Here is a 25,932-nt window from a genome sequence, read left to right on the forward strand (position 1 = left end):
ATTTTAGTCCTGAAAAGCTTGTCAGTGTTTTCCGGACTTGCCTTATCTGGTCACAAAATGAGGACTATTGCATAAAAAAATCAAGGTCCATGAGGAATCTCTTTATCTGGAGAACCTGCAAGCCCGAACAAAGATAAGGTAAAAGGAAAAGGACATATTGTACAATCTGACAAATATTGGAAGGGCAATAATTTATTTGTTAACTATTATTAAATGATGGATATAATTAGAAGATTACCTTTATCCAATAAAAATGCTCTTTTTGTAGAACTTGGAGAATGGAGTTTACGTGTAGTTATATCTGATACCACACAAAAGCAGGGGGTTCTCTGCTCGATATAAACAGCCAATCTATGATACTGGGGTTTCAGAGAGAGTTTATTGCTAAGTGCAAAACAGATGGACTATAAGCCCAAAAATCTGTCTCCCCAAGTCTAAGGAGTTTAGGATTTTTATGGATTCAAACAAGGGGAGATGGAGTTGTTACCATTATAATACCAAGCACAAACAGGGCTGAGACCAGGCTAGAATAACCACTACAATAGTAAATATAAACAGGGCTGAGACTAGTTGAGTTTCAGTAATTTCAGGTATTAACTTTGGCTATTCTACAATATAGAAAGAAAAAGAAAACATCTAAATAATGATTCAACCATCATAATCATTTGTTGATTCTTAATTTCTCGGTTACATATCCATGCCTGGACTTAGAAAGAATTCATCGAAGTGCATTCTGCTTTTCTCTGGATTGATATTGTAGAATTAATCATAAGCACAACTTCAGGAGATGTTCACTATTAAATCATAGCTTAGCTCTGAAGCTTCCAGTCTTTAGGAACCTCCTTCCTTTCACCTTAAGGCCGTAGAGTTGTTAGGGCCCTCTTGGAAACTACTCAGGGTTTTATGGCTACAGAAAAATGAGAACATTTGCTTACTTCAGATGCCAGCAAAGGTGTTGCTGGGGCCTACTTTTCAGCCCCTCAGGTAGGACCCATCCCTGAGGAGTTCTTCACCCCAATCCAAGCTGGCATAGGGCTTTGAAGGGCCCTATCCCTTCCAAATTTTGGGGCTCCACTTGGAGGAAGCAAGGTCTTAAAACTAGCTTGTGTTAGAATTTTCCAGTTCTCTAGTGCTGACTGAGGCTTGGGAAAACCAGGTATTTGCCAAATAGCATAAACTGTCCAGCAATAAAACTTAGCCTTCTTGTAGGCCTTAAATTCACTTCTACCTTTTAGTCAGGGGACTCCACTTACCTTACTAAGTAATCAACCAATCTGTATTCACCATGAAAATGGTCTCTCCTGAGGAGCATATTGAAAGACATTAATCTCCACAGTAGTGTCATTGATTTTACATCTAATGAGAATCGCAAATATTTATTATCATGAGTCATTCGTTTGTTTTTTAACAAGCTTTGCACATGTGTGTTTTCTTTTTTAAGATATTCCTTATGAAGTAAAAATATTTTAATCACATTTTCTTGAGATTTTGGATTTACAGTTTCTTTTCTTTCCCAGCCAAAGATTTTGCTTCCTTTCTTTTTCCCACATTCAAGACTGAGAAATACCTTCTACCTGCTGTATAAATTCTTATAATTATCTACATTATATACCGCCTGATATCATGTCTTCAGAAGGGAACATCACATCTGTGGATCCTTCCCCAAAATGCATAATATCTATCTAATCATGAGAAAACATCAGGCAAACCCAAATTGAAGGACGGTATACAAAATAACTAACCTGTACTCTTCAAAATCTTATGAATAACTCTCATTCCGTTAAACAAGCTGTGCTGCCAAAAGTACTCATTCTATAAATTTGACAAAGATTGAAAATCCCTGAAAAATTTTTCTTTTAGAAAAATGTTCCATTAAATCAATGAAGTGATCAAATTGTTACTTGCCAGCTTGCCAAAAAAAGTGTGTACAAATAGTTTTATAACACATTTCCATTCCTTCTTTCCACAGGCGACTCCGCTAATCTAACCTGCAGAGCTTTCTTTGGGTACAGTGGAGATGTCAGCCCTTTAATTTACTGGATGAAAGGGGAGAAGTTTATTGAAGATCTGGATGAAAATCGAGTTTGGGAAAGTGACATTAGGTAAAATATATATTTTTCTTTCAACTTATACAGTCAAGATTACCATTTGCTGTGTTAGTGACTAGAAAGTGAGCTAAAAGAAAAGAATGTGTTTTGTTTCAGGTCACTATTATCATAATAAAAATACCACAGCATTTAATGACAGAGGCAAAATTGCCATTTTGTAAAGAATGCCATTTGTAAAGAATGTAAGAGGAATAAAAAGGAGTTTTTAAGGAACATACTGAGTGTGAGACAGAACAAAATACCATAAAATATAGAAAATATGATAGTGTGTGCCTTCTGTTTCTAAGAGCTCTTTTTGTTTTGTTGTTGCCGGGAAACTTTAACAAGGTGCTAGGTCTCAACAAAATACCATTTCTGTCATTCCCTGTTGGAAATAAAGTGGTACCTGTAAGGGAATAAACGCTCTCTCGGTTCTGGAGGAGAAAAGAATTTATTTACGATCTTGCAAGATGGGGTGTCCAGCCAAACACGCGGAAGGCTGGCGCGCCAGAGGAAGAGAATGGCGATGTTTAAATCTCCTACTCCTAATTCGCAAGTCCCTCCCCTGTTTCCCCATTGACTGGGTACTACAGAGGTTACAGCCTATCCGAGAACACTAACTAATTCATCTTTTGAGATTTTAATTTGTACAGCCAATCCCAGAGAGCCAACTAGCTCATTATTGAGATTTTGAACTGATTAGCCAATGCCCCCCCAAATTTTTATTTTTTTGCTGTGAGTTCCTGCCTCTGATACTACCTCATGTCTCTTTACATCAGGCAGATTCTCTCTTCTCTTTGTCTGGGGCTTGTTTAAACTGGTTTTGCCTCCATTTCCCTTATTCCATGCTGTCTCTATGTGAAAACGAAACTTATTCCTTTCTTACATTCCCTTTTATATGTTTTTACACATTTGAGCCTTCACGTGGACTACAAAGTCCTTGCTAAGAGTAATAAAAGACATACACAATGTATTCATCATCTTTCTTAATTTGACTTTAAGGTCTAAATATTTTTATAGTGGGAATGATACCAAGACAATAAACATTACAGAATATCATCAAATTTAAGGGCATAATGTCTAAGCTTTTTAAATATGTATTATGTATTTTTTCATTTACTTTTAACTATCAAGATATTCAATGATAACTAAATTATTGTTGGGCATAGATACTTATTTTTAATCATAATGTAAATAATCAAGGGTGTTAATAATAACTGAGTCAAAACAGAATAAATCTTTCCGTTATTTCTAAGCATTTTCCCGTCGAATCTTCTGGGTATATATGAGCATTTTAACCAAGGTTCTACTTCTTCAATATGAAGACCTTTAAAACTTGAAACTTGATAAAGAAAATGTTGTTCAATAGAAAATAAAAACATATAAAAGTGTCATATAAGTTTATTTCAATTGGGGTCTTCTTCCTAGCAACAAATACACAGAAATATCATATTTAAACCTTCTCCATTATATTTTACCCATAAATTTTGAAGCACTAAAGTTAAAAAAGGATCATAAACCTACTAACTTATTCCCCTCTGGTTTTGTGTGTGCTCAGGGAAGGTTCTAGAAAGGTACTTATCTTTCATTTTCCATTAGGAAGTGTTGAGCAGAGATGAGTTACCCAAAAAGGTGAGAGGGTGGAAGTGGAAACATTGAGAACAGGGAAGAAGGGAGCCCTAATTTGAAGAAGTTTCCCATTTGCTCTGAGAAATTGCCAAATTCTTTGACACTGATGTTAGTGAGTTTTTCCCAGTAATTTTAAATGTTAGAATTAAATAGCTTGTCAGAACACTTATTCCACTGGTTTATAATTTCACATTTCTTTAAAAATAGGCAATTGGTTTTTATTATTTTAAAAAGTCAGACTGGAGGTTTCAACTAAAATGTCAAAATAACTCAGAAATTTTCCTTCCCTCCCTCCCTTCCTTCCTTCTTTTATTAACCCAATATATAAATAGGCCTCCAGCCTAAGACATCAGAATTTCTTATTCCACCTTTACATCATATTTCTTCTTAAAGAGGAAGCAATTTGTAAACTTTTCTTCAAGGTCTCTCTCACTCCTCTTTATTATGAAAATGTGATTGTCCTGCTAAGAAAGATAATTAACTGCAACTTCATTAGCATCTACAAAGACAAGCTTCCTCGTTAAAAGTGAAGAAGAAAAGGGCATGATATAATTTAATTAAGATAGCATCAAACCATAGCCAAATTTGAAGCACAAATGCTGTAGGTATTTTCACATCAGGTTCATCTACATTTCTTTCTTTTTCATGTATGTGGATGTTTGTGTGGGATTTTTTGTTTCTCTTTGCTTGATATTTTAGAATTCTTAAGGAGCATCTTGGAGAGCAAGAAGTTTCCATCTCATTAATTGTGGACTCTGTGGAAGAAGGTGACTTGGGAAATTACTCCTGCTATGTTGAAAATGGAAGTGGACGACGGCATGCCAGCGTTCTCCTTCATAAACGGGGTGAGCCTAACCTTCTAAGCTAGAGTGGTGGGCTGAACCTACAACGGGAAGAAAATCTTTAGAGACCAAAAAATTGATTGGCTTTTTACACAAATTTATCCTAAATAAAATATTTACATTAGCATAAAGGCCATCAGGGTAGACAGCCCAGTGGATGGGTGGCCAGCTCTGGCTCTAGCGTCATATTTGGATTCCTCTCTCTGCTTTATACCAATTATACAACCTTGGGCTAGTTAACCCAACTTCCCTAAGCTTCAGTTTTCTGATATATAGAGTAGGGAAAATACTAGTATCAGCTCAAAGTGTATTGTAAAGGTGAAAGAAGTTAAAGTTCTTGGCACAGAGCCTGCACATGGGGTATTTAGTTAAATGCTATTTATTAGAAATAGGCAAGCCAATTAAAAATAGCCTAAGTAATAACCTAAATTGTTTTAAGACAAAGACTGTGTTCCTTACTGGAAGGTTGTTCCTTCAGTGTATGAACCGTCCACCGGATTCCCCATTGCAGTATTTCTTGACAATTTTTTCTGCCATGGATAAATTTTACATGTGTAGCATCCTCCCATCATTAATAATAATTCATTATAAGTAAGATAGATTGTGGTTGAATGCATTGTCTGCCACACTAACTGACTCCACAGCAGTCCTAATACCCTACCTATGGATTTATATATATATATACACACACACACACACATATATACACACACACACATACATATAATAAATGCATATTAAGGTATAGGTATTGAATTGTTTGAAATTTTAGACAATTCTAAAATTTGAGCCATGCTGTTAGTGAAATTTTTCATGTTCATTACAAGATTTAAATTTTTTTTTTTACATTATGCTAAGTGAAAACTTTCTAGTCTTTGGAACAGGTACACTTGATGTTCTCTTACTCAGCAAATTTACAATGATTTTAATTTCAAAGCACATGTTTAATCCCAGACTCTTTGAGGTTAGAAAAGAAAGGAAATGCTGAAGACTGTTTTCCTCACTTTATTGGGCAATAGATCCCTTTTGCATATTGTTACTGGAAGCTATTAAAACAGAGGCCTCTGTTGTCAAGGTGACTACAAGTGTTAAAGTAGTCTACTTTGGGGGTATGTGAGTAGAGGGGAAAGGCATCTAGCAATGCCATTGCTTCTTTCTCAAGCTAAATGAAAGGATTTGGAATAGAAATATTATACATATAAAAGGATAGTAATAGCTTCTCAGGTTTGGGAGCAACTTAAATGTTGGTAATTGAACTACTCACCCTTCCACAATGTCTTCTCCAAGTGGTCCTTCAGCTTAACCCTGGATCACATTCCCACTTAAGGGTGTCCATTCTATCTTTGGAAAAATCTAACTATTATAAAGCATCCCTATTTTACTGTCTTTCCATCCATTGTCCCTAGTTCTACACTTTTAATCCCTCTTCTCCAAGACAGCCCTTCAAAAGTTTGATGATAATCACCATGACCTTTACTTTGCTAGATTCAACTTCTTTAGCTCTTTCATTCATTCCTTGTTCGTATGGGTAAACTCCTTTCACTATTCTGTTCCCTCTCTTGAATATAATCTAATTAAAATGTCTGAGAAATTATCCCTTAGGAAGGGAGGGAGGTAGATGAATCAAAGACATAGGGCACATATCTGTTGACTTGGACAACATGTCTTTCCCTTTGGGCAAGGTAGGGGTGAGAGCTAGTAAGGAAGGAAAATGAATTCCATCTAAATTTTATCTAAGGATACAGCTTTTTTTTAATTTTATTTTGAAATAAATTCAAACTTACAGGAACAGTTGCAAAAACAATACAAACCCCATACACAGAACTCCAGCATACCCTGACCCCCCTCCTCCAATACCCCATCCACCAACTTTAACATCCTGTCACACCACCATTTCTTTCTTTCCCTCCCTCCCTCCCTCCCTATCTATCATCCATCATGTATTGCTCTGTCTTCTGAACATATGAGAGCAAGCTGCACACATCCTTGAACAAACAATATAATTCACATCTACAATTCCCATGAACAAGAACATTCTTTTATGCAATCCCACTAAGTGCAGCTAAGAAGTTCAAGAAATTCAGCATTGATACAAAGCTTACATTCTATATTTCCTTTTTTTTTCTTATGTCCCAACTGTGTCCCTTTGAACCTCCTCTCTTTCATCCTCAGATACCATCCAGGATCATCCTTGGCATTTAATTGTCATTATCTATTTAGAGTTAAGGATACAGCTTTTAAAGATGAAAGCTCTGTTCTTGAAGAGGGGCACACATAGCCAGGGAGGATCAAACATCCCCCCCCCCAGGCTATTTTTAGCATGTTTGGCTTAAGGTTAAGTTGCCCATAACTACAATAGTTTCCAGTTCTAGAAAAACAAATGTGAGGAATTAAAGAAATTGTTTGAAAAACTTTCCCCATAATGTATGATTCCCCCAAAAAGAAGAAGAGAATCATGGCCAATGTTACAGTGTTCTTCAATACTAAGTCTTCGCAGTGTTTTTCAAATACATATTTATAGCAATAGCATTTCATTCTTAGTAAAATAAAGGCATTAAGAAGCCAAAAGGAGTCATTCAAGGTTTGCCTTCCTTGTAAGGAAGCTACAGCAAATGAGTCGTCAATTCAGAGGCAACAATGGATATAGTCTCCTGAATTTGAGGGGCTCATAATCCTGTGGAGTGATTTGGGGGAAAAGAAAGGATTTAGGTCAATGTACGCCATGCTGCAAGTTTACCAGCCCTGCAAGCTTCAGAAGGGCAAGAGGCAGTATCTGTGAGCTGAGAGATTTGGGTCTTTAATCAAAATTTCTCTTCAAGAGTTGAATTGTTGTCACACTAGAAATTATGTAATTATCAGATGAGTTTCTATATGACTCAGAGGACTAAGGCTCAGAGACGGAACTGGAAGCTGTCACTGTTAATCGAATTTTTCTGCCGTCAACTCATAAATCCCTTAACTTATCTTATAGGCCTTCAAAGCCTTCCTTTGTAAAACCTCTCCAGAGAGACACGTTAAATAAAGCATTTGATGAATACAGATCTTGTAAGCCACGAACTGTCATTTCTTCTGACAGATAAACTTGCCGGGACACACCTTTGCCAAAGTTATCTAAGCATTTTTCCCCATTTTGTTCAGTATTGTTGGCATAATAAAAATGATTTCAGAGGGCTCAGTGGGTGGTATGGGTTCTTTGAGACTTCACTCATGTGTCAAATGAGACTTCTTTAATGACAAAGAGATACTACAATAAATAATTCAGATAGGATTGAGCTAAGCTAGATTCTGGGTCAGCCTTTTATCTTAAAAAAAGAAAAAATCTTGATTCTACAAAAGCTGGTTGAAAATCTACCAGGAAATTTGACCACAGGGAAACCTTGCTTGAGAGTATCCCAGATTGTCAATTCTGGCAGTCAGAGAAGGTACTTGGACAGTTAGGATCATGCCAGACATGCAATAGAGATCTACATTACTCACTCTGCAGAGAATTAGAACATGCAGTTAGAGACATGAAAAATGACTGTTCTGCCCCTGTCCTCCCTCTAGCCAGAAGCTTCTGTTCAACGCAGCTTGCTAGTCCCTGGCCTGGCAAGCTTCCGAGTTAGATCCTGGCTTTATAAAGAACAAAAGGAAAGGGTCGACACACTAATCACTGGGTTATTTCTTGCTCCTGCTATTGCCCATACTTGTCCAAATTCCTTGTCTGAGTTTCTCAATCTTTTACCCAGATACCTTCGCTTGGGTTTCTGATTACTGCTGCTTGACTCAGAGAGCAGCAACCTGACCTTCAGTTTTCCTCCAAAAAACCTGACTTTTCCTATTTCCTTTGTATTTTACTTATTCCACTGTTCTGATGCAAAAGGTACTCCGGATAAATACCCAGCAATTTAGGCAAGCCTAAATTCCTTCATCACACTCCATGTATTTCATCCATGCTTACTGTGGGGGCATGTTTACTATCTGAAGCAAGGCAGTTTAATGGTTAAGGGCATTGCTTTTGTGTGCCGGGCTGCTATGACAAATACCATACAATGGATTGAGTTAAACAATGAGAGTTTATTAGCTTACAGTTTCAGAGGCTAGAAAGCTTGCCTCCTCCTGGGGTGGTAGCATTCTGGGCTGGCTGTGGCAATCCTTGTTCCTTGTCTTATAGCTCCTGCTTCCTGTCACATGGTAATGTCCTCTCCTTTGTCTATCTGGTTCCCACTGACTTCCTGCTTCTTGCTTTCCCCCTGTGGCTGTCTCTTTACAAGGCCTCCAGTAATCCGAATAAGACCCACTTCCATTCATTTGGGCAACACCGGCAAGAGGTCCTATTTATAATAAGTTCACACCCACAGGGACATGGATTAAGATTAAGAACATGCTTTTTCCAGGGTACATAACTCAATCTACCACAGGCATGGACTCTGGAGCTAGGTTGTCTGTGTTCTAAACCGAATTCTGTGCTCACTGACTGTGTTATCTTGGGCAAATCATTATAATATCTGTGAGCCTCAAATTTCTTTCCTATGAAATGGAAATGATAATAGTACCTACCACATCAAGCAGCTGTGAGGGTTAAATGAATTAATATATATCAATACTCATCACAGTGTTTATATTTAGCACCCCCAAAAATGGTAGGCTTTATGATGTGATATGTCTAACTCCAACTACGTGATCTTCTAAGTAGTGTAGGATGCAGCAATAGTGTGTTCCATTAAAAACTCCCACAATTCTATATTATCTTTCATTAATATGGTCAGTTTTAGCTCCAACAATTTTGGACCATTGATTCTGTATTTGACTTATAATAGATTTACTTTGGTTGAATGTGGTATCCTAAGAGAAAACGTCATTCATTCATTCGTTCATTCATTCATGTATTTAATGATAATTAAGACCCTACAAAGTGTCTGGCATTGTGCTAGGCACTCATAAAATTAAATGCACAAGGAACAATGACCAGTACAAATTGGGTTTCCATTATATACTTTCTTAATTGCATGTATATTAAACTTTCCTAACATTGAATTGTGCTTCCTAGTGAATGTGTTTGGCTTTGAGACTGTCACTTTAATGGAATGCTGATTAACAATCCTATTCTAAATGTTTATGCTTAGATATATATGGAGTACAATAGTATGGCAATTAATTCATCACAAAACAGTTTGGGAGCTGGCAAAATATCTGTCAGAGAGACTAGCACTAGTTAATAATGATAAACATCTAAGGGTTTGCTATTCCCCCTCAAACTCATTTTACTTCTTGCATTCTCTCTCTCCTTCTCTCTCTCTTCTCTCTCTCTCTCTCTCAATCTCCCTCCCTCTCTCTCTCTCTCCAAAGAATGTAATCAATAGGAATTAGACTTGCTCAATAAACTCCCTAGTCCTCAGAATATCTTTAGCAATGTAATTAGTGTGCCCATCATTTAGGATGTATTGTTTTAAATCTAGATGAGTTTTGACTCACTGGACTTCTTATCCCTTCTTGTAATGAATCATCTTTGTAATATGTGCCCTTTTCCTTGTTAGTATTTGCCCAGTGCATTTATTTGCTGAGAGATGCAGGAAGATCACAGAATTGTTTACAACCTCTCTAAGGACTGGCCACTTGATATCTTTGACCACTGTTCTGGTTTGCTAATGCTGCCATTTTGCAAAACACCAGAAATGGATTGGCTTTTATAAAGGGGGTTTCTTTGGTTACAAAGTTACAGTCTTAAGGCCATAAATCGTCCAAGGTAAGCCATCAACAACTATGTAAATAGTGTTCAGCTGATACAAATAGCAATTACCAAGGAGGAACAAGATATGTGGTAGGCAGTAAACACCACTGATTTCATGTTTTGAGCACTTGTATTCAGCTAAATCTCAATTATTTGCTGTAATGAAAGATGGGCATAGTATGGAATTTGAACCTCTACATGTTATTGGTCAATGATATGGCTGCAAAATAGGCAAAGAAAAAGAAAAAAAAATGCAGTAGCCAAAACTGGACAATAGTTCCTGCATGTTCAAAAGTTTGATTCAATTTAACAGGCATCTGTCTAGCATCCAATGGAGGCTATAAAACACAAACCTAAAGCGAGGACAGAGGTAATCCACTAGAACTCAGATCTTTGTATTCAAAAATGACCAACAGGCAGTTTAGAAAAAAGAAAAAAAATTCAGTCGAATGCATTTTCACTTCCCCGCAGACTGCTTAAAGAAGATGATGCATATAATGTCATTCTATGAAACAGCAACAAATCATTCCCAATCAACAAATATCTGTTGAGTGCCATCTGAGGGCAAAGCACTGGGTTACGTGTCCTTAGAAGTTGGGGCCCTGCTGCCAGAGGGATGTCTACCACCATGCTGGAGCATAAAAGCAACATTGTTGGGAAGAGGGAGATGGCTATGCATTTTTATGGCTGTGAATTCCCACACTCAGTTGAGAAATGGCACAACTAGGTCATAAAATGCAAGGTATAACTTTCAATAAGCAGCTCCTGCATATTGAACTTTGGCAACCGGGTCAGTAAAGTGAAAAATTAGACATGACATATAAAGAAATGCTAACTACTCTCCCAGGTCACATAGTAGGAAAAAATGTGTTGATTTCCAATGTATTACCATGGTAACTTATATTAGATTTTAGTGTTTTGAACTACATTTGCCATCTGTAAGAAATATGTTAGCTATTTATCTCTACTTTCAGGGCACATATACTATTTTTAGCATGTGTTCTATGAAAAATAACATATCTGGAGGTTGATTTCCCTAAATTAAAAGGGGACATTTAGATGCTATTCAAATAGATTTTATTTTTAATTCATAAAAAATCCAGTAGTATATTTAGGAAAGCAATAAAAGGTCATTTTAAAAATCACCTGTGGATCATTCCCATTAGTTGAAATTTAATATGAATGGGGATTGACTGGAAAGAAGAGAAATTATGAACTGTGATAAGAAAATGGACAGTTACTTGAAAGTGTTTTGTTCTTGACTCTTACTTGTGTGTTACCTAGAGCAAGTCTCTTTGTGTCATTGTTTTTCATTTTTTATCATTTGTAAAATACTCACCCCTAAGCCTCAGTGCTGTACTGTTTCAGAACATATTAAACCCTGGGTGACTAATAGTATATATTAGACCATTCATCAGGTTTTACAGCTTCTCCAAGTTTTGAGTCATTGTACCTCATTTTGCTAATCTTGAAAGTAAAATAAAGTGGTTGCTTTTCCAGGGGATTTTCTTATGGTTTAAGTGTTTATAAAGTTGATTCAGATCTTTAGGTAATGAGTCCCCATAAATGTGAAATAGAAATTACCATTCCTTATGCTATGTGACTGCAGTTCAAAGTACTGACTTGTAATAGCTGCCAAAGTAATGCAAACTCAAATGGAAGAGGCCGTTATCAACACCTGAAAGAATGAAAAATAAATTGCCGGAGTTAAGTCAGTTTGGAATTTTGATTCCAGTATGTAATGTAAAATGAGTATGACTTGAAAACTCATTTCTGCTATTCCACAATATCAAGGTAACAGATTACAACTGCTTGGGTATACTTCTAGTTCTCCTAAAATGGAGAAATACATCTATATTATTTAAATATCTCAGTACTGAAAGTAGCTTAAAGGCATACATTAAAGATATCACAATAAAATTCTAATTGGCTTTCTTAAATAGACTGCTGTTAGTGGCAACTCAGTAGTCACATAAAAATTGGTAGTATTGAAATATATTTTCAACTGTTGGCTATTCACATACTGGTTTGGTTTCCTCATCTGTAAATCAATGCAATTAGACTAAACCAAATTTGAAATCCATACCTTCTTTAAAACAATTATATTTTAAACTATTTTTTGAGTGAATATTTGTAAATTATTGCCAATATGTTATTATTTATGTAGAGCAAAGCTCCATAGGAGTGTTAAAGAATTCTTGCTAGACTTGCCTTGCTGGACCAGGCCATTATAAATGATAGTTGGATTCATAGATATGTGAATAAATAATCAGCTAAAGAGGCCAACATGAGGATGCTTAGAAGAACGCAACTTGGAAACCACCTTGGACAATTCTATCCCAAACTGTCCAGAATGAAAGGCAAAATGTAAGCTATCTTAGAGTATTAGCATTTAAGGCTATGATCGATCTGCTGTATAAAGGTTACCTAGAAACCTAATACGTTATAAAGAGAAACATAAAACAATTTTCACTAAAATAATAGTGGTTGTTATCTCAGGGAACTATGATTTTATGTAACCTTTAATTTCTTCTAATTCTTATACATTTTTTACTTTCCAATAACCATGTTTTATAAAATCAGAAAAAAAGATGAAAAAACTAAATCTATTTTGATACAACCATTGAATATTTTTTAAATGTTTACAGGAAACCTAAACTTAATCTGTTTGCAATAAAATCAAGTTATTTACACATTTAAAGTATATTGAAACCCATTTGCTTGAACATACACTATTGCTTCCACTTCATGTCTGCCTACATTGGAAAACAATGCATTTTGGGAAGTTGACTTTTATTTCTACATTTTTTTTTGCAATCACTGCTAATTTTCAGGTACTGCAAAGCATTATATAGAGTGGAATGACAAGTTACTGCTATATTTATTCTTTGAGAACCAGGGCCATTTTACTGCCATTTTGGTAAAAGAGAATTCATCATTGAGGACAAGCCTTTTGTGGATCCCAACTACAGAGGCCAATAAATTATATAAGCCATCAACTTTGTTCTCTCCTTTGTCACGATTTAAGGAGCCATTTACCGCTCCCTTAGAAGGAATCAAGTAATGGTAGGTCCTGCTATTGGTAGTTCCCAAAACAAGCTCATTTCTTCATAGATTGCTAATGGAAAGGGAAAAAAAAGGTTAAAAAATGCGTTCTTGACTAGTATCTCTTTACAAAATGAAAAAGCAAGGCAGATTAACAACTACTTTCCTCAGCATTATTATGTATTCAGAAAACAGAGTGATAAAAAAGATTCAAGAGAAATGAGAAATGGATTTTGCTATTGCTCCCATTGGGGGAAATAACCCAGTGTATAGTTTTATTATTGTTTTTGCCTTAATAGTTTCTAGTTCTGTGGAATCACCAAAATTTTGAATGGGACTTGTCTCATGGGAGAAATTATTACCTACAGCTTTTGCTGAACAAATTTTATTCTCATGCTATCAATAATTAGGAAATATGTTAAACTCCTAAAAGAATAAAATTATCATAATAACAAATTTCTGAAATTTATCAAAACATCCGATTTTGTATATTCTCAGCAATGTAATCAGTTTTTACATTTGTAAACTATTTTTATAAATCTATTCCCATAAATTGAATATACTACAATTCGTCATACTATATATATATATATATATATATATATTTTTTTTTTTTTTTTTTAAGAAGAGTTAAATGTCTCCGTAGAAAACATGGCTCCTTCTCCTATCTAAACAGTCCAGATGTTCTGGGTTCTTTGGCCAATCCAAAGTATTCTCAATGGAAGACCAAATTATTCTAACAGTGACAATACATCCTCTGGTGGTGAATTGCTTTCAGGATAAACACTCCTTCTGTTAACAAGGAGTAAAATGGCAATGCCACCTTCACTCTGACAATTTTCTCTCAAGAGATGTTTTGTAACATTCCATCTGTGCCTGTCTATTTGTATGACATGTTGAGAAGGAAATTCCCAGTAGAGAGAAGGCAAATACTTTTTATCAAACATGTAAGGCAGCACATGATGGATTTCTAAATGCTGAGTGAATACAAACCTTCCTAGTTCTGTAAGTCTATGCAAAACCATATTGTCGTTAGATTTATGAAAGATTATTTTTTAAATCTGTACTAAAAGTTTGACCATTTTTCTGTCAATTGAAGTTTTATTACCAAATTACTGGACTGCATATTAATAATTATACCTCATCCACTGTTTGAGCCTCATGATACACTGATTGGAAAAATAGTTCATAGAGATATACTCAGAATTTTAGAGGCCCTTGGGATAGATCAGTAAAAATATAGACAAAATAGGCCAAGAAACCTTGCTCTTGTGGAATTTAAATTCCAGTGGGAGGAGAAAGACAATAAACAATAATAAACTTATTAATAAGTAATTAAATAGTATGCCATGTAGTGATAAACATATAAAGAAAAAATAGAGAAAGAAAAACAGATGCAAGGTACATATGCAGGTTTGTGACTTGAAATGAGCAGTCACAGGGCTGCATTGAGAAGGTGCTATGTGAGCCAAGACTTGAAGTTGAGGGAGAGAGGTGTGCAGAAATCTGGAGGAAAAACATTCCAGCCAGAGGAAACGGCCCGAGCAAAGGTCCTAAGAGAAAGCAACTGTTTATAATGTAAAACCATAAACAAAACTGACTCTGATATAATGCAATATGGTAAGTGATCAAACAAGCTACAGGAAATATGTGTTCTAGAGACAGCATATCATTTTTATTTTATTTTTATTTTTTTTTTAATTCAGTTTTATTGAAATATATTCACAAACCATACAGTCATCCATGGTATACAATCAACTGTTCACAGTATGATCATATAGTTATGCATTCATCACCACAATCTATTTCTGAACATTTTCCTTACATCAGAAAGAATCAGAATAAGAATAAAAAATAAAAGTGAAAAGAGAATACCCAAACCATCCCCCCATCCCACCCTATTTGTCATTTAGTTTTTACTCCCATTTTTCTACTGATTTTTTTTCAATTTTTTAACTTTGTTTATCAAAAAATTAAAAACAAACAGGCAAACAACAACCAAAAAAACCCCACAACATTTCAAACAAAGCAATGGATTAAGGAAAACAAATAACCTAAAATAACTATTTTGCTTCCGATATGTTCCTACCATACCCCAAGAAAATTAATAAACCATGTCCAAACAGAGGAGTAAGAAAAACAAATAATCTAAAATAACTACATTGCTTCCAACATGTTCCTACCATACCCCAAGAAAATTAACAACCCCTAAGAAAACAAAGGAATAAGAGAAAAAAAAAAACCTAAAATAACTCTATTGCTTCCAACATGATCTTACTATATCCAAGAAAGTTTACAAACCATAATCATTCCTGAGCATTCCCATAACATTGAGATTACCTTCCATAGTTTATCTGTTCTTATTAGATTATCATTCCCCCTCCACTAATTGGTATCTCTAGGTCCCCTACATTCTACAGTATAAAACATTGTACATTTTTCACAGAATTCACATTAGTGGTAACATACAATATCTCTCTTTTTGTGCCTGGCTTATTTTGCTCAGCATTATGTCTTTTTTTTTTTTTTTTTTTTTTTAATCTTCATTTTATTGAGATATATTCATATACCACGCAGTCATACAAAACAAATCGTACTTTCGATTGTTCACAGTACCATTACATAGTTGTACATTCATCACCCAAATCAATCCCTGACACCTTCATTAGCACACACACAAGAATAACAAGAATAATAATTAGAGTGAAAAAGAGCAATTGAAGTAAAAAAGAACACTGGGTACCTTTGTCTGTTTGTTTCCTTCCCCTATTTTTCTACTCATCCATCCATAAACTAGACGAAGTGGAGTGTGGTCCTTATGGCTTTCCCAATCCCCTTGTCACCTCTCATAAGCTACATTTTTATACAACTGTCTTCGAGATTCATGGGTTCTGGGTTGTAGTTTGATAGTTTCAGGTATCCACCACCAGCTACCCCAATTCTTTAGAACCTAAAAAGGGTTGTCTAAAGTGTGCGTAAGAGTGCCCACCAGAGTGACCTCTCGGCTCCTTTTGGATTCTCTCTGCCACTGAAGCTTATTTCATTTCCTTTCACATCCCCCTTTTGGTCAAGAAGATGTTCTCCGTCCCACGATGCCAGGTCTACATTCCTCCCCGGGAGTCATATTCCACGTTGCCAGGGAGATTCACTCCCCTGGGTGTCTGATCCCACGTAGGGGGGAGGGCAGTGATTTCACCTTTCAAGTTGGCTTAGCTAGAGAGACAGGGCCACATCTGAGCAACAAAGAGGCATTCGGGAGGAGGCTCTTAGGCACAACCATAGGGAGGCCTAGCCTCTCCTTTGCAGCAAACCGTCTTCCCAAGGGTAAAACCTGTGGTAGAGGGCCCAACCCATCAAACCACCAGTCCCCTATGTCTGTGGTCATGTTAGCAACCATGGAGGTGGGGTAGGCGAATACCCCTGCATTCTCCACAGGCTCCTCAAGGGGGCACTACATCTTTTTTTTTTCCTTGTTTTTTTTTTTTTTTTTTTTTTTAACTTTCCCTTCTTTTTTAAATCAACTGTATGAAAAAAAAGTTAAAAAGAAAACAAACATACAATAAAAGAACATTTCAAAGAGACCACAACAAGGGAGTAAGAAAAAGACAACTAACCTAAGATAACTGCTTAACTTCCAACATGTTCCTACTTTACCCCAAGAAAGTTACCTAATATAGCAACATTTCTGTGAACTTGCTCCTACTATATCCATCAGAAATTAACAGACCATAGTCATTTCTGGGCATCCCCAGAACGTTAAATAGCTTATCTGTTCCTCTTGGATTATTGTTCCCCCTTCCTTAATTGCTCTCTATTGCTATTTCCCCTACATTCTACATTATAAGCCATTTGTTTTACATTTTTCAAAGTTCACATTAGTGGTAGCATATAATATTTCTCTTTTTGTGTCTGGCTTATTTCGCTTAGCATTATGTCCTCAAGGTTCATCCATGTTGTCATATGTTTCACGAGAGCGTTCCTTCTTACTGCCGCGTAGTATTCCATCGTGTGTATATACCACATTTTATTTATCCACTCATCTGTTGAAGGACATTTGGGTTGTTTCCATCTTTTGGCAATTGTGAATAATGCTGCTATGAACATTGGCGTGCAGATATCTGTTCGTGTCACTGCTTTCCGATCTTCCGGGTATATACCGAGAAGTGCAATCGCTGGATCGAATGGTAACTCTATATCTAGTTTTCTAAGGAACTGCCAGACTGACTTCCAGAGTGGCTGAACCATTATACAGTCCCACCAACAGTGAATAAGAGTTCCAATTTCTCCACATCCCCTCCAGCATTTGTAGTTTCCTGTTTGTTTAATGGCAGCCATTCTAACCGGTGTTAGATGGTATCTCATTGTGGTCTTAATTTGCATCTCTCTAATAGCTAGTGAAGCTGAACATTTTTTCATGTGTTTCTTGGCCATTTGTATTTCCTCTTCAGAGAACTGTCTTTTCATATCTTTTGCCCATTTTATAATTGGGCCGACTGTACTATTGTCATTGAGTTGTAGGATTTCTTTATATATGCAAGATATCAGTCTTTTGTCAGATACATGGTTTCCAAAAATTTTTTCCCATTGAGTTGGCTGCCTCTTTACCTTTTTGAGAAATTCCTTTGAGGTGCAGAAACTTCTAAGCTTGAGGAGTTCCCATTTATCTATTTTCTCTTTTGTTGCTTGTGCTTTGGGTGTAAAGTCTAGGAAGTGGCCGCCTAATACAAGGTCTTGAAGATGTTTTCCTACATTATCTTCTAGGAGTTTTATGGTACTTTCTTTTATATTGAGATCTTTTGTCCATTTTGAGTTAATTTTTGTGTAGGGGGTGAGGTAGGGGTCCTCTTTCATTCTTTTGGATATGGATATCCAACTCTCCCAGCCCCATTTGTTGAAAAGATCATTATGACTCAGTTCAGTGACTTTGGGGGCCTTATCAAAGATCAGTCAGCCATAGATCTGAGGGTCTGTCTCCGAATTCTCAATTCGATTCCATTGATCTATATGTCTATCTTTGTGCCAGTACCATGCTGTTTTGGCAACTGTGGCTTTATAATAAGCTTCAAAGTCAGGGAGTGTAAGTCCTCCCACTTCGTTTTTCTTTTTTAGAGTGTCTTTAGCAATTCGAGGCATCTTCCCTTTCCAAATAAATTTGATAACTAGCTTTTCCAAGTCTGCAAAGTAGGTTGTTGGAATTTTGATTGGGATTGCATTGAATCTGTAGATGAGTTTGGGTAGAATTGACATCTTAATGACATTTAGTCTTCCTATCCATGAACATGGAATATTTTTCCATCTTTTAAGGTCCCCTTCTATTTCTTTTAGTAGAGTTATGTAGTTTTCTTTGTATAGGTCTTTTACATCTTTGGTTAAGTTTATTCCTAGGTACTTGATTTTTTTAGCTGCTATTGAAAATGGTATCTTTTTCTTGAGTGTCTCTTCAGTTTGTTCATTTCTAGCATGTAGAAACATTACTGACTTACGTGCATTAATCTTGTATCCCGCTACTTTGCTAAATTTGTTTATTAGCTCTAGTAGCTGTATCGTCGATTTCTCAGGGTTTTCTAGATATAAGATCATATCATCTGCAAACAATGACAGTTTTACTTCTTCTTTTCCAATTTGGATGCCTTTTATTTCTTTGTCTTGCCGGATTGCCCTGGCTAGCACTTCCAGCACAATGTTGAATAACAGTGGTGATAGCGGGCATCCTTGTCTTGTTCCTGATCTTAGAGGGAAGGCTTTCAGTCTCTCACCATTGAGTACTATGCTGGCTGTGGGTTTTTCATATATGCTCTTTATCATGTTGAGGAAGTTTCCTTCAATTCCTACCTTTTGAAGTGTTTTTATCAAAAAGGGATGTTGGATTTTGTCAAATGCTTTTTCAGCATCTATTGAGATGATCAATTGATTTTTCCCTTTTGACTTGTTAATGTGTTGTAATACATTGATTGATTTTGTTATGTTGAACCATCCTTGCATGCCTGGAATAAACCCCACTTGGTCATGGTGTATGATTTTTTTAATGTGTCTTTGGATTCGGTTTGCAAGTATTTTGTTGAGGATTTTTGCATCTATATTCATTAGGGAGATTGGCCGGTAGTTTTCCTTTTTTGTAGCATCTTTGCCTGGTTTTGGTATTAGATTGATGTTAGCTTCATAAAATGAGTTAGGTAGTGTTCCATTTTCTTCAATGTTTTGAAAGAGTTTGAGTAAGATTGGTGTCAGTTCTTTCTGGAAAGTTTGGTACAATTCCCCTGTGAAGCCATCTGGCCCTGGGCATTTATTTGTGGGAAGATTTTTGATGACTGATTGGATCTCTTTGCTTGTGATGGGTTGGTTGAGGTCTTCTATTTCTTCTCTGGTCAGTCTAGGTTGTTCATATGTTTCCAGGAAATTGTCCATTTCCTCTACATTATCCAGTTTGTTGCCATACGGTTGTTCATAGTATCCGCTTATAATTTTTTTAATTTCTTCAGGATCTGCAGTTATGTCACCTTTTTCATTCATTATTTTGTTTATATGGGTCTTCTCTCTTTTTGATTTTGTCAGTCTAGCTAGGGGCTTGTCAATCTTGTTGATCTTCTCAAAGAACCAACTTTTGGTGATATTTATCCTCTCTATTGTTTTTTTGTTCTCTATGTCATTTATTTCTGCTTTAATCCTTGTTATTTCTTTTCTTGTACTTGGTTTAGGATTGGTTTGCTGTTCATTTTCTAGCTTCTTCAGTTGATCCATTAGTTCTTTGATTTTGGCTCTTTCTTCCTTTTTAATGTATGCGTTTAGTGCTATAAATTTCCCCCTTAGCACTGCTTTTGCTGCATCCCATAGGTTTTGGTATGTTGTGTTCTCATTTTCATTCGTCTCTATATATTTAGCAATTTCTCTTGCTATTTCTTCTTTAACCCACTGATTGTTTAGGAGTGTGTTGTTTAACCTCCAGGTATTTGTGAATTTTCTAAGTCTCTGATGGTTATTGACTTCTAATTGTATTCCATTGTGGTCAGAGAATGTGCTTTGAATAATTTCAATCTTTTTAAATTTATTGAGGCTTGTTTTATGTCCCAGCATATGATCTATTCTGGAGAAAGTTCCATGAGCACTAGAAAAGTATGTGTATCCTGGTGATTTGGGATGTAATGTCCTGTATATGTCTGTTAAATCTAATTCATTTATCAGATTGTTTAGGTTTTCAATTTCCTTATTGGTCTTCTGTCTGGTTGATCTATCTATAGGAGAGAGTGATGTGTTGAAGTCTCCCACAATTATTGTGGAAACATCAATTGCTTCCTTTAGTTTTGCCAGTGTTTCTCTCATGTATTTTGTGGCACCTTGGTTGGGTGCATAGACATTTACGATTGTTATTTCTTCTTGCTGAATTGCCCCTTTTATTAGTACATAGTGGCCTTCTTTGTCTCTCAAAACATCCCTGCATTTGAAGTCTATTTTATCTGAGATTAATATTGCTACACCTGCTTTCTTTTGGCTGTAGCTTGCATGAAATATTTTTTTCCATCCTTTCACTTTCAGTTTCTTTGTGTCCCTGTGTCTAAGATGAGTCTCTTGTATGCAACATATTGATGGTTCATTTTTTTTGATCCATTCTGCAAATCTATATCTTTTAATTGGGGAGTTTAATCCATTTACATTCAACGTTATAACCGTGAAGGCATTTCTTGAATCAGCCATCTTATCCTTTGGTTTATGTTTGTCATATTTTTCCCCTCTGTCTATTAATATCCTTTATTGTACCCATACCGAATAGTACTGAACCTTTCTCCAAGTCTCTCTGTCCTTTCTTTGTTTCTCTGTCTGTAGGGCTCTCTTTAGTATCTCCAGTAGGGCAGGTCTCTTGTTAGCAAATTCTCTCAGCATGTGTTTGTCTGTGAAAAATTTAAGCTCTCCCTCGAATTTGAAGGAGAGCTTTGCTGGATAAAGTATTCTTGGCTGGAAATTTTTCTCACTCAGAATTTTAAATATATCGTGCCACTGCTTCTTGCCTCCATGGTGGCTGCTGAGTAGTCACTACTTAGTCTTATGCTGTTTCCTTTGTATGTGGTGAATTGCTTTTCTCTTGCTGCTTTCAGAGCTTGCTCCTTCTCTTCTGTGTTTGATAGTGTGATCAGTATATGTCTCGGAGTGGGTTTATTTGGATTTATTCTATTTGGAGTTCGCTGAGCATTTATGATTTGTGCATTTATGTTGTTTAGAAGATTTGGGAAGTTTTCCCCAACAATTTCTTTGAATACTCTTCCTAGACCTTTACCCTTTTCTTCCCCTTCTGGGACACCAATGAGTCTTATATTTGGACGTTTCATATTATCTATCATATCCCTGAGGTCCATTTCGATTTTTTCAATTTTTTTCCCCATTCTTTCTTTTATGCTTTCATTTTCCATTCTGTCATCTTCGAGGTCACTGATTCGTTGTTCAACTTCCTCTAGTCTTGTACTATGAGTGTCCAGAATCTTTTTAATTTGGTCAACAGTTTCTTTAATTTCCATAAGATCATCCATTTTTTTATTTAGTCTTGCAATGTCTTCTTTATGCTCTTCTAGGGTCTTCTTGATTTCCTTTATCTCCCGTACTATGGTCTCATTGTTCATCTTTAGTTCTTTGAGTAGCTGCTCTAGGTGCTGTGTCTCTTCTGGTCTTTTGATTTGGGTGCTTGGGCTTGGGTTATCCATATCGTCTGGTTTTTTCATATGCTTTATAATTTTCTGTTGTTTTTGGCCTCGTGGCATTTGCTGAACTTGATAGGGTTCTTTTAGGATTTGTAGACCAATTGAATTCCTTATCTCTAATTTATCAGATCTACAGCTTCGTGGAGTACACTTTCTCTAACTAACCAGCAGGTGGCGTCCACGAGCCACCTGTTCTCCACAAGCCAGTTCTCCCCTGCTTAGCCTTTTTGGTGAGTGGGGGAGTGAGTCTTGTGGGGTCCAATTGGTGTACCAAGCTTGCGTGTGTAGTTGGTGATGCCTGCCCTGTATATGGGGCGTGTTTCTGGGCAGTCGGGGGGGGGGGGTGGCTCTAACAATCAAATCTCCCTGGTGATCCTAGAGTTTTAAAGCTGCTTCAATAGTCTAATCCTTCAGTTCAGTCCTGCCACAGTTTGTCTCTGCCACTGACCCACAAGTCCTTGGTATTGGCGTATGGCTCCTGAGACTTGCAAGTGGGCCCCTCTTCCAGGCCGTGCACCCCGGGTCCTCTGTTGAGGGATGACTGTGCTATGTCACAGGTGAGTGCCGTCCCCCCAGGGCAGTTCTGGGCTGCTGGGCTGTGTAGGGAGGCTCCCAGTCTGCTGAAATGATGGCTGAATGGGGCTTTGTTAATTCACACTGCTCTACCTTCCCAACTCTGGGACAATCAGCTGAGGTTGCAGGGAAGGCTAATGTCCACGCCCAGTTTTGTGGTGTGTGCCTGTTATTTGAAGCACTTCCGTCACACTGGGTTGTCTGGGGCAGTTCTGGGCTATGGGGCTGGCGATGGGCAGGAGTGTTTCCTGTCCACCAGGATGATGGCTGTGAGCGGACACCCCCCTTTTCTTGGGAAGTTGTGTTGTTTAGTGAATTTTCTCAGCCACTGGATTATTGCGTTTTGTCTCAGAGCTCTCCTAGTTCTGCTCTTGACTTGACCTGCCCAAATAGCAAGTCTTTGAAGCTTTCTGTATTGGGCTTCTTAGAGTAATTGTTTTAGAAAAAGAAAAAAGGATTAAAAAAAAAAAAAAAACACACACACACACACACACAAAAAACGGGCCCTCCTCAGAGATCTAATGGGTTATTGAAATGCTAAGAGACAAAGCAACCAGGGCCATTAAGGAAAGGTCCACAGGGCAGAGAGATCAGCTTTTCTTCAGGATTTGCATATGCTCCTCAGGGCCCTTCCCCTTTCTATGTTCACCAGAACTCCAAAAATCCTCCGCTTTTATTTTGGAGTTTTTTGTGTTGTTTTTTTTCTATGCCTGTCTCCTCTCTGCTGGGCTGGCTGCTCTCAGATTCTCTGGTGTCTGGTCTCAGTCTATCTATGGTTGGAGTTTGAATCAGTAGAATGAGTTTCCGATAAGGGCTGCCACTGCAGTTCTCCCTTCTCCTTCCCGGAGCTGACAGCCCCTCCTTCCAAGGGACTGAGCCTGGCAGGGAGGGGCGCGGGTCCCCTGGCCGCAAAAACTTACAGATTTCACTGATCTCAGCAGTTCCACGTTTTCATGAGTGTTGTATGAAGTATGCCCAAAGTCAGATTGCTCTGTGGTGTCCAGTCCACGCAGTTCCTGGCTTTCTACCTACTTTCCTGGAGGAGTAACGAAAACATACAGCTCACCAGTCTGCCATCTTGCCCCGCCTCAGCATATCATTTTTAGTTGGAAAAGTGCCATTGAAAGTAGAGATTTTATCCTCGCCTTGCAGGAGTGGTAGGGTTTGGATAAAATGGAAAGGAGAGGTGCTAAATGGGTACAGAATTGGGAAAACATGTGTCAAATTCAATTCCTTCTGGGGGAATGATTACGGATGAAGGTTAGTTAGCTGCTTCAATTAAAGGAGTGATGGACCTTAAATGTCAACATAAAGGATTCAGACTTTCTTCCACAGGCAATGTAGACCGGCTAACAATTCCTGAAGAAAATGCCAAGATGAAGAGGTTTTCAGAAGATTAAATTGAAGGAAGGCTTTGTGCAGATTAGATTGGAAGAGCTGTAAATAGTAAAGTTTTAATCCAAGGGTAATCAACCGCCAATGCACTCTAATTACAATAGCACTTGCAATAATGTGACCTTACCATTTAACTTGTTTAATTTTTTTGCTATTTTATTTTGAATAAAAATTGCAGAAATTATGGAAAAATTGCAACACTAGTACAATAAATTTCCATATACCCTCTCCACCTAGATTCATCAAATATTAACCTTTTGCCATATTTGCTTTGCCTCTTTTTCTATCAGTAGGGAGATAAATAGCTAAATCTATATATTATGTATACAAATCCAGACACACACACACTATTGTTGAACCATATGAGAATAAATTGCAGACATCATGACTAAATACTTCAGTGTGAGTCTCCTAAAAACAGTATTTTCTTAAAATAACGTGTCCATTTGTCAAATTCAGAAAGAAAATTTTAAATGATAGAATGCTATTATCTAATATACACTCTATATCCAAATTTCAAAAATTGTCCCATTCACATCCTTTATACCACATTTCCCATCCAGGATCATGCATTACATTTAGTTGTCAAGTCTCTTTAGTCCCCTTTAATCTGGGATGGTTCCTTAGCCTTTCATTGTCTATCAAGACATTGACATTTTTGAAGAGTAGAAGCCAGACTTTATATTTTTATAAAATATCCCTCAGTTTGAGTTTGCCTGATATTTCCTCATTTTCCTGATGTTTACACTTTTCTGGTGGGAATAATATATACATGATATTGTGTCTCTTAGGGAATCACATCAGGAGGCACATGACATCAATTTGTCCCATTACTGGTGATGTTAATTTTGGTTACTTTGTTAACATGGCGTCCATTTTTCCCTTAATCATTAATGGAGAGGTACTTTGAGACAGTGTGAATATCCAGCTTCCTCAATCTTTCACCCAATAATTTTAGCCTCCATTGATAATGCTTGCCTGAATCAGTTATGGTGATAATGGCTAAAAATGGTGATTTCCAACTCTATTATTTCTTCTACATTTACCAGTTGGCATCCTACCCTAAGGGACAGCTTTCTACTTTTATTTATTTATTTGCTTATAATTAATATGAATTCATGGATTCTTGTTTTATTCAATTACTGTCATTATTCACTTTAACTTCTCTTTTAATAGACATCTCTTGTGAATAATCCCTTCTCCAAAGGAAAAAGGAAAATTTAACACTACCTGGTTGGGAAGAGGAAAAACACATTGCAGGGCTGGGCTCTAACAAACTGTAGTGAATGATGCATTTTTTTCCTCTAGTCTTTCATTTCATTTTTCATTTTTAATAGTTCATTAACATGTAACAGTTAAGTTCTAAGGGCTTGTGAGATGCTTAGTCTAACTGGGCCCGAATGGTGGGTCCTAGCCAATGATCATATTTGCATTCTTGATTGGCAGTAAGTAAAAGTTAATTTGCTGCTTTGGCTGAAAATCTCTTTCCAAAATGGCAAAATATACTACATTGAAGCTAAACTTTTGTACAAATGTTTGGTCACATAGCTCAAACTGCTACATTCAGGGACTATTATTATTATTATTATTATTATTACTACTATTATTACTATTTTGGTGTACTCTGCCTTGTTCCAAAAAGGACTTTTGCAAGCACAAAACTGCTGTCCTTACATACTAGTTTATACCTTCCCCAAACATTTTCTTGCTATGCAAATAGCAATTCAGCTTCTTAATGTTACCAAAAAATAAAAACAATTATAACTGCTTCTAAATTGCGCTGATGTATTGTAGAATTGAGTTGAATATCTTTGTAGGCTGAGCATAATTATCCTCCTGCCAGGAACAAATAAGTTATACTGCTCCAGAGAAATAAATATGCATATGAATTTATGTGGATGGATAAATCCTTATAAAGTTTAGCTCTTTATAATACAATGAGAGAGGAAGAAATGTACTTGGTGAAA

The 25,932-nt window shown here is 36.7% G+C and overlaps 1 protein-coding gene across 1 annotated transcript in view; it reads left to right on the forward strand.

Annotated features, from left to right (window-relative positions):
- The window catches only part of IL1RAPL1 (interleukin 1 receptor accessory protein like 1), a 1,449,662-nt gene that overhangs the window by 1,402,788 nt on the left and 20,942 nt on the right, over positions 1-25,932 (forward strand). Inside the window, exons 7-8 of the mRNA XM_037821603.1 lie at positions 1,970-2,102; positions 4,416-4,561. Coding sequence (XP_037677531.1) covers positions 1,970-2,102; positions 4,416-4,561 — 279 coding nt within the window. The remainder of the gene's footprint in view (positions 1-1,969; positions 2,103-4,415; positions 4,562-25,932) is intronic.

This window comes from Choloepus didactylus, chromosome X (genome assembly GCF_015220235.1).
Source record: "Choloepus didactylus isolate mChoDid1 chromosome X, mChoDid1.pri, whole genome shotgun sequence".
Classification (NCBI taxonomy): Eukaryota; Metazoa; Chordata; class Mammalia; order Pilosa; family Megalonychidae; genus Choloepus; species Choloepus didactylus.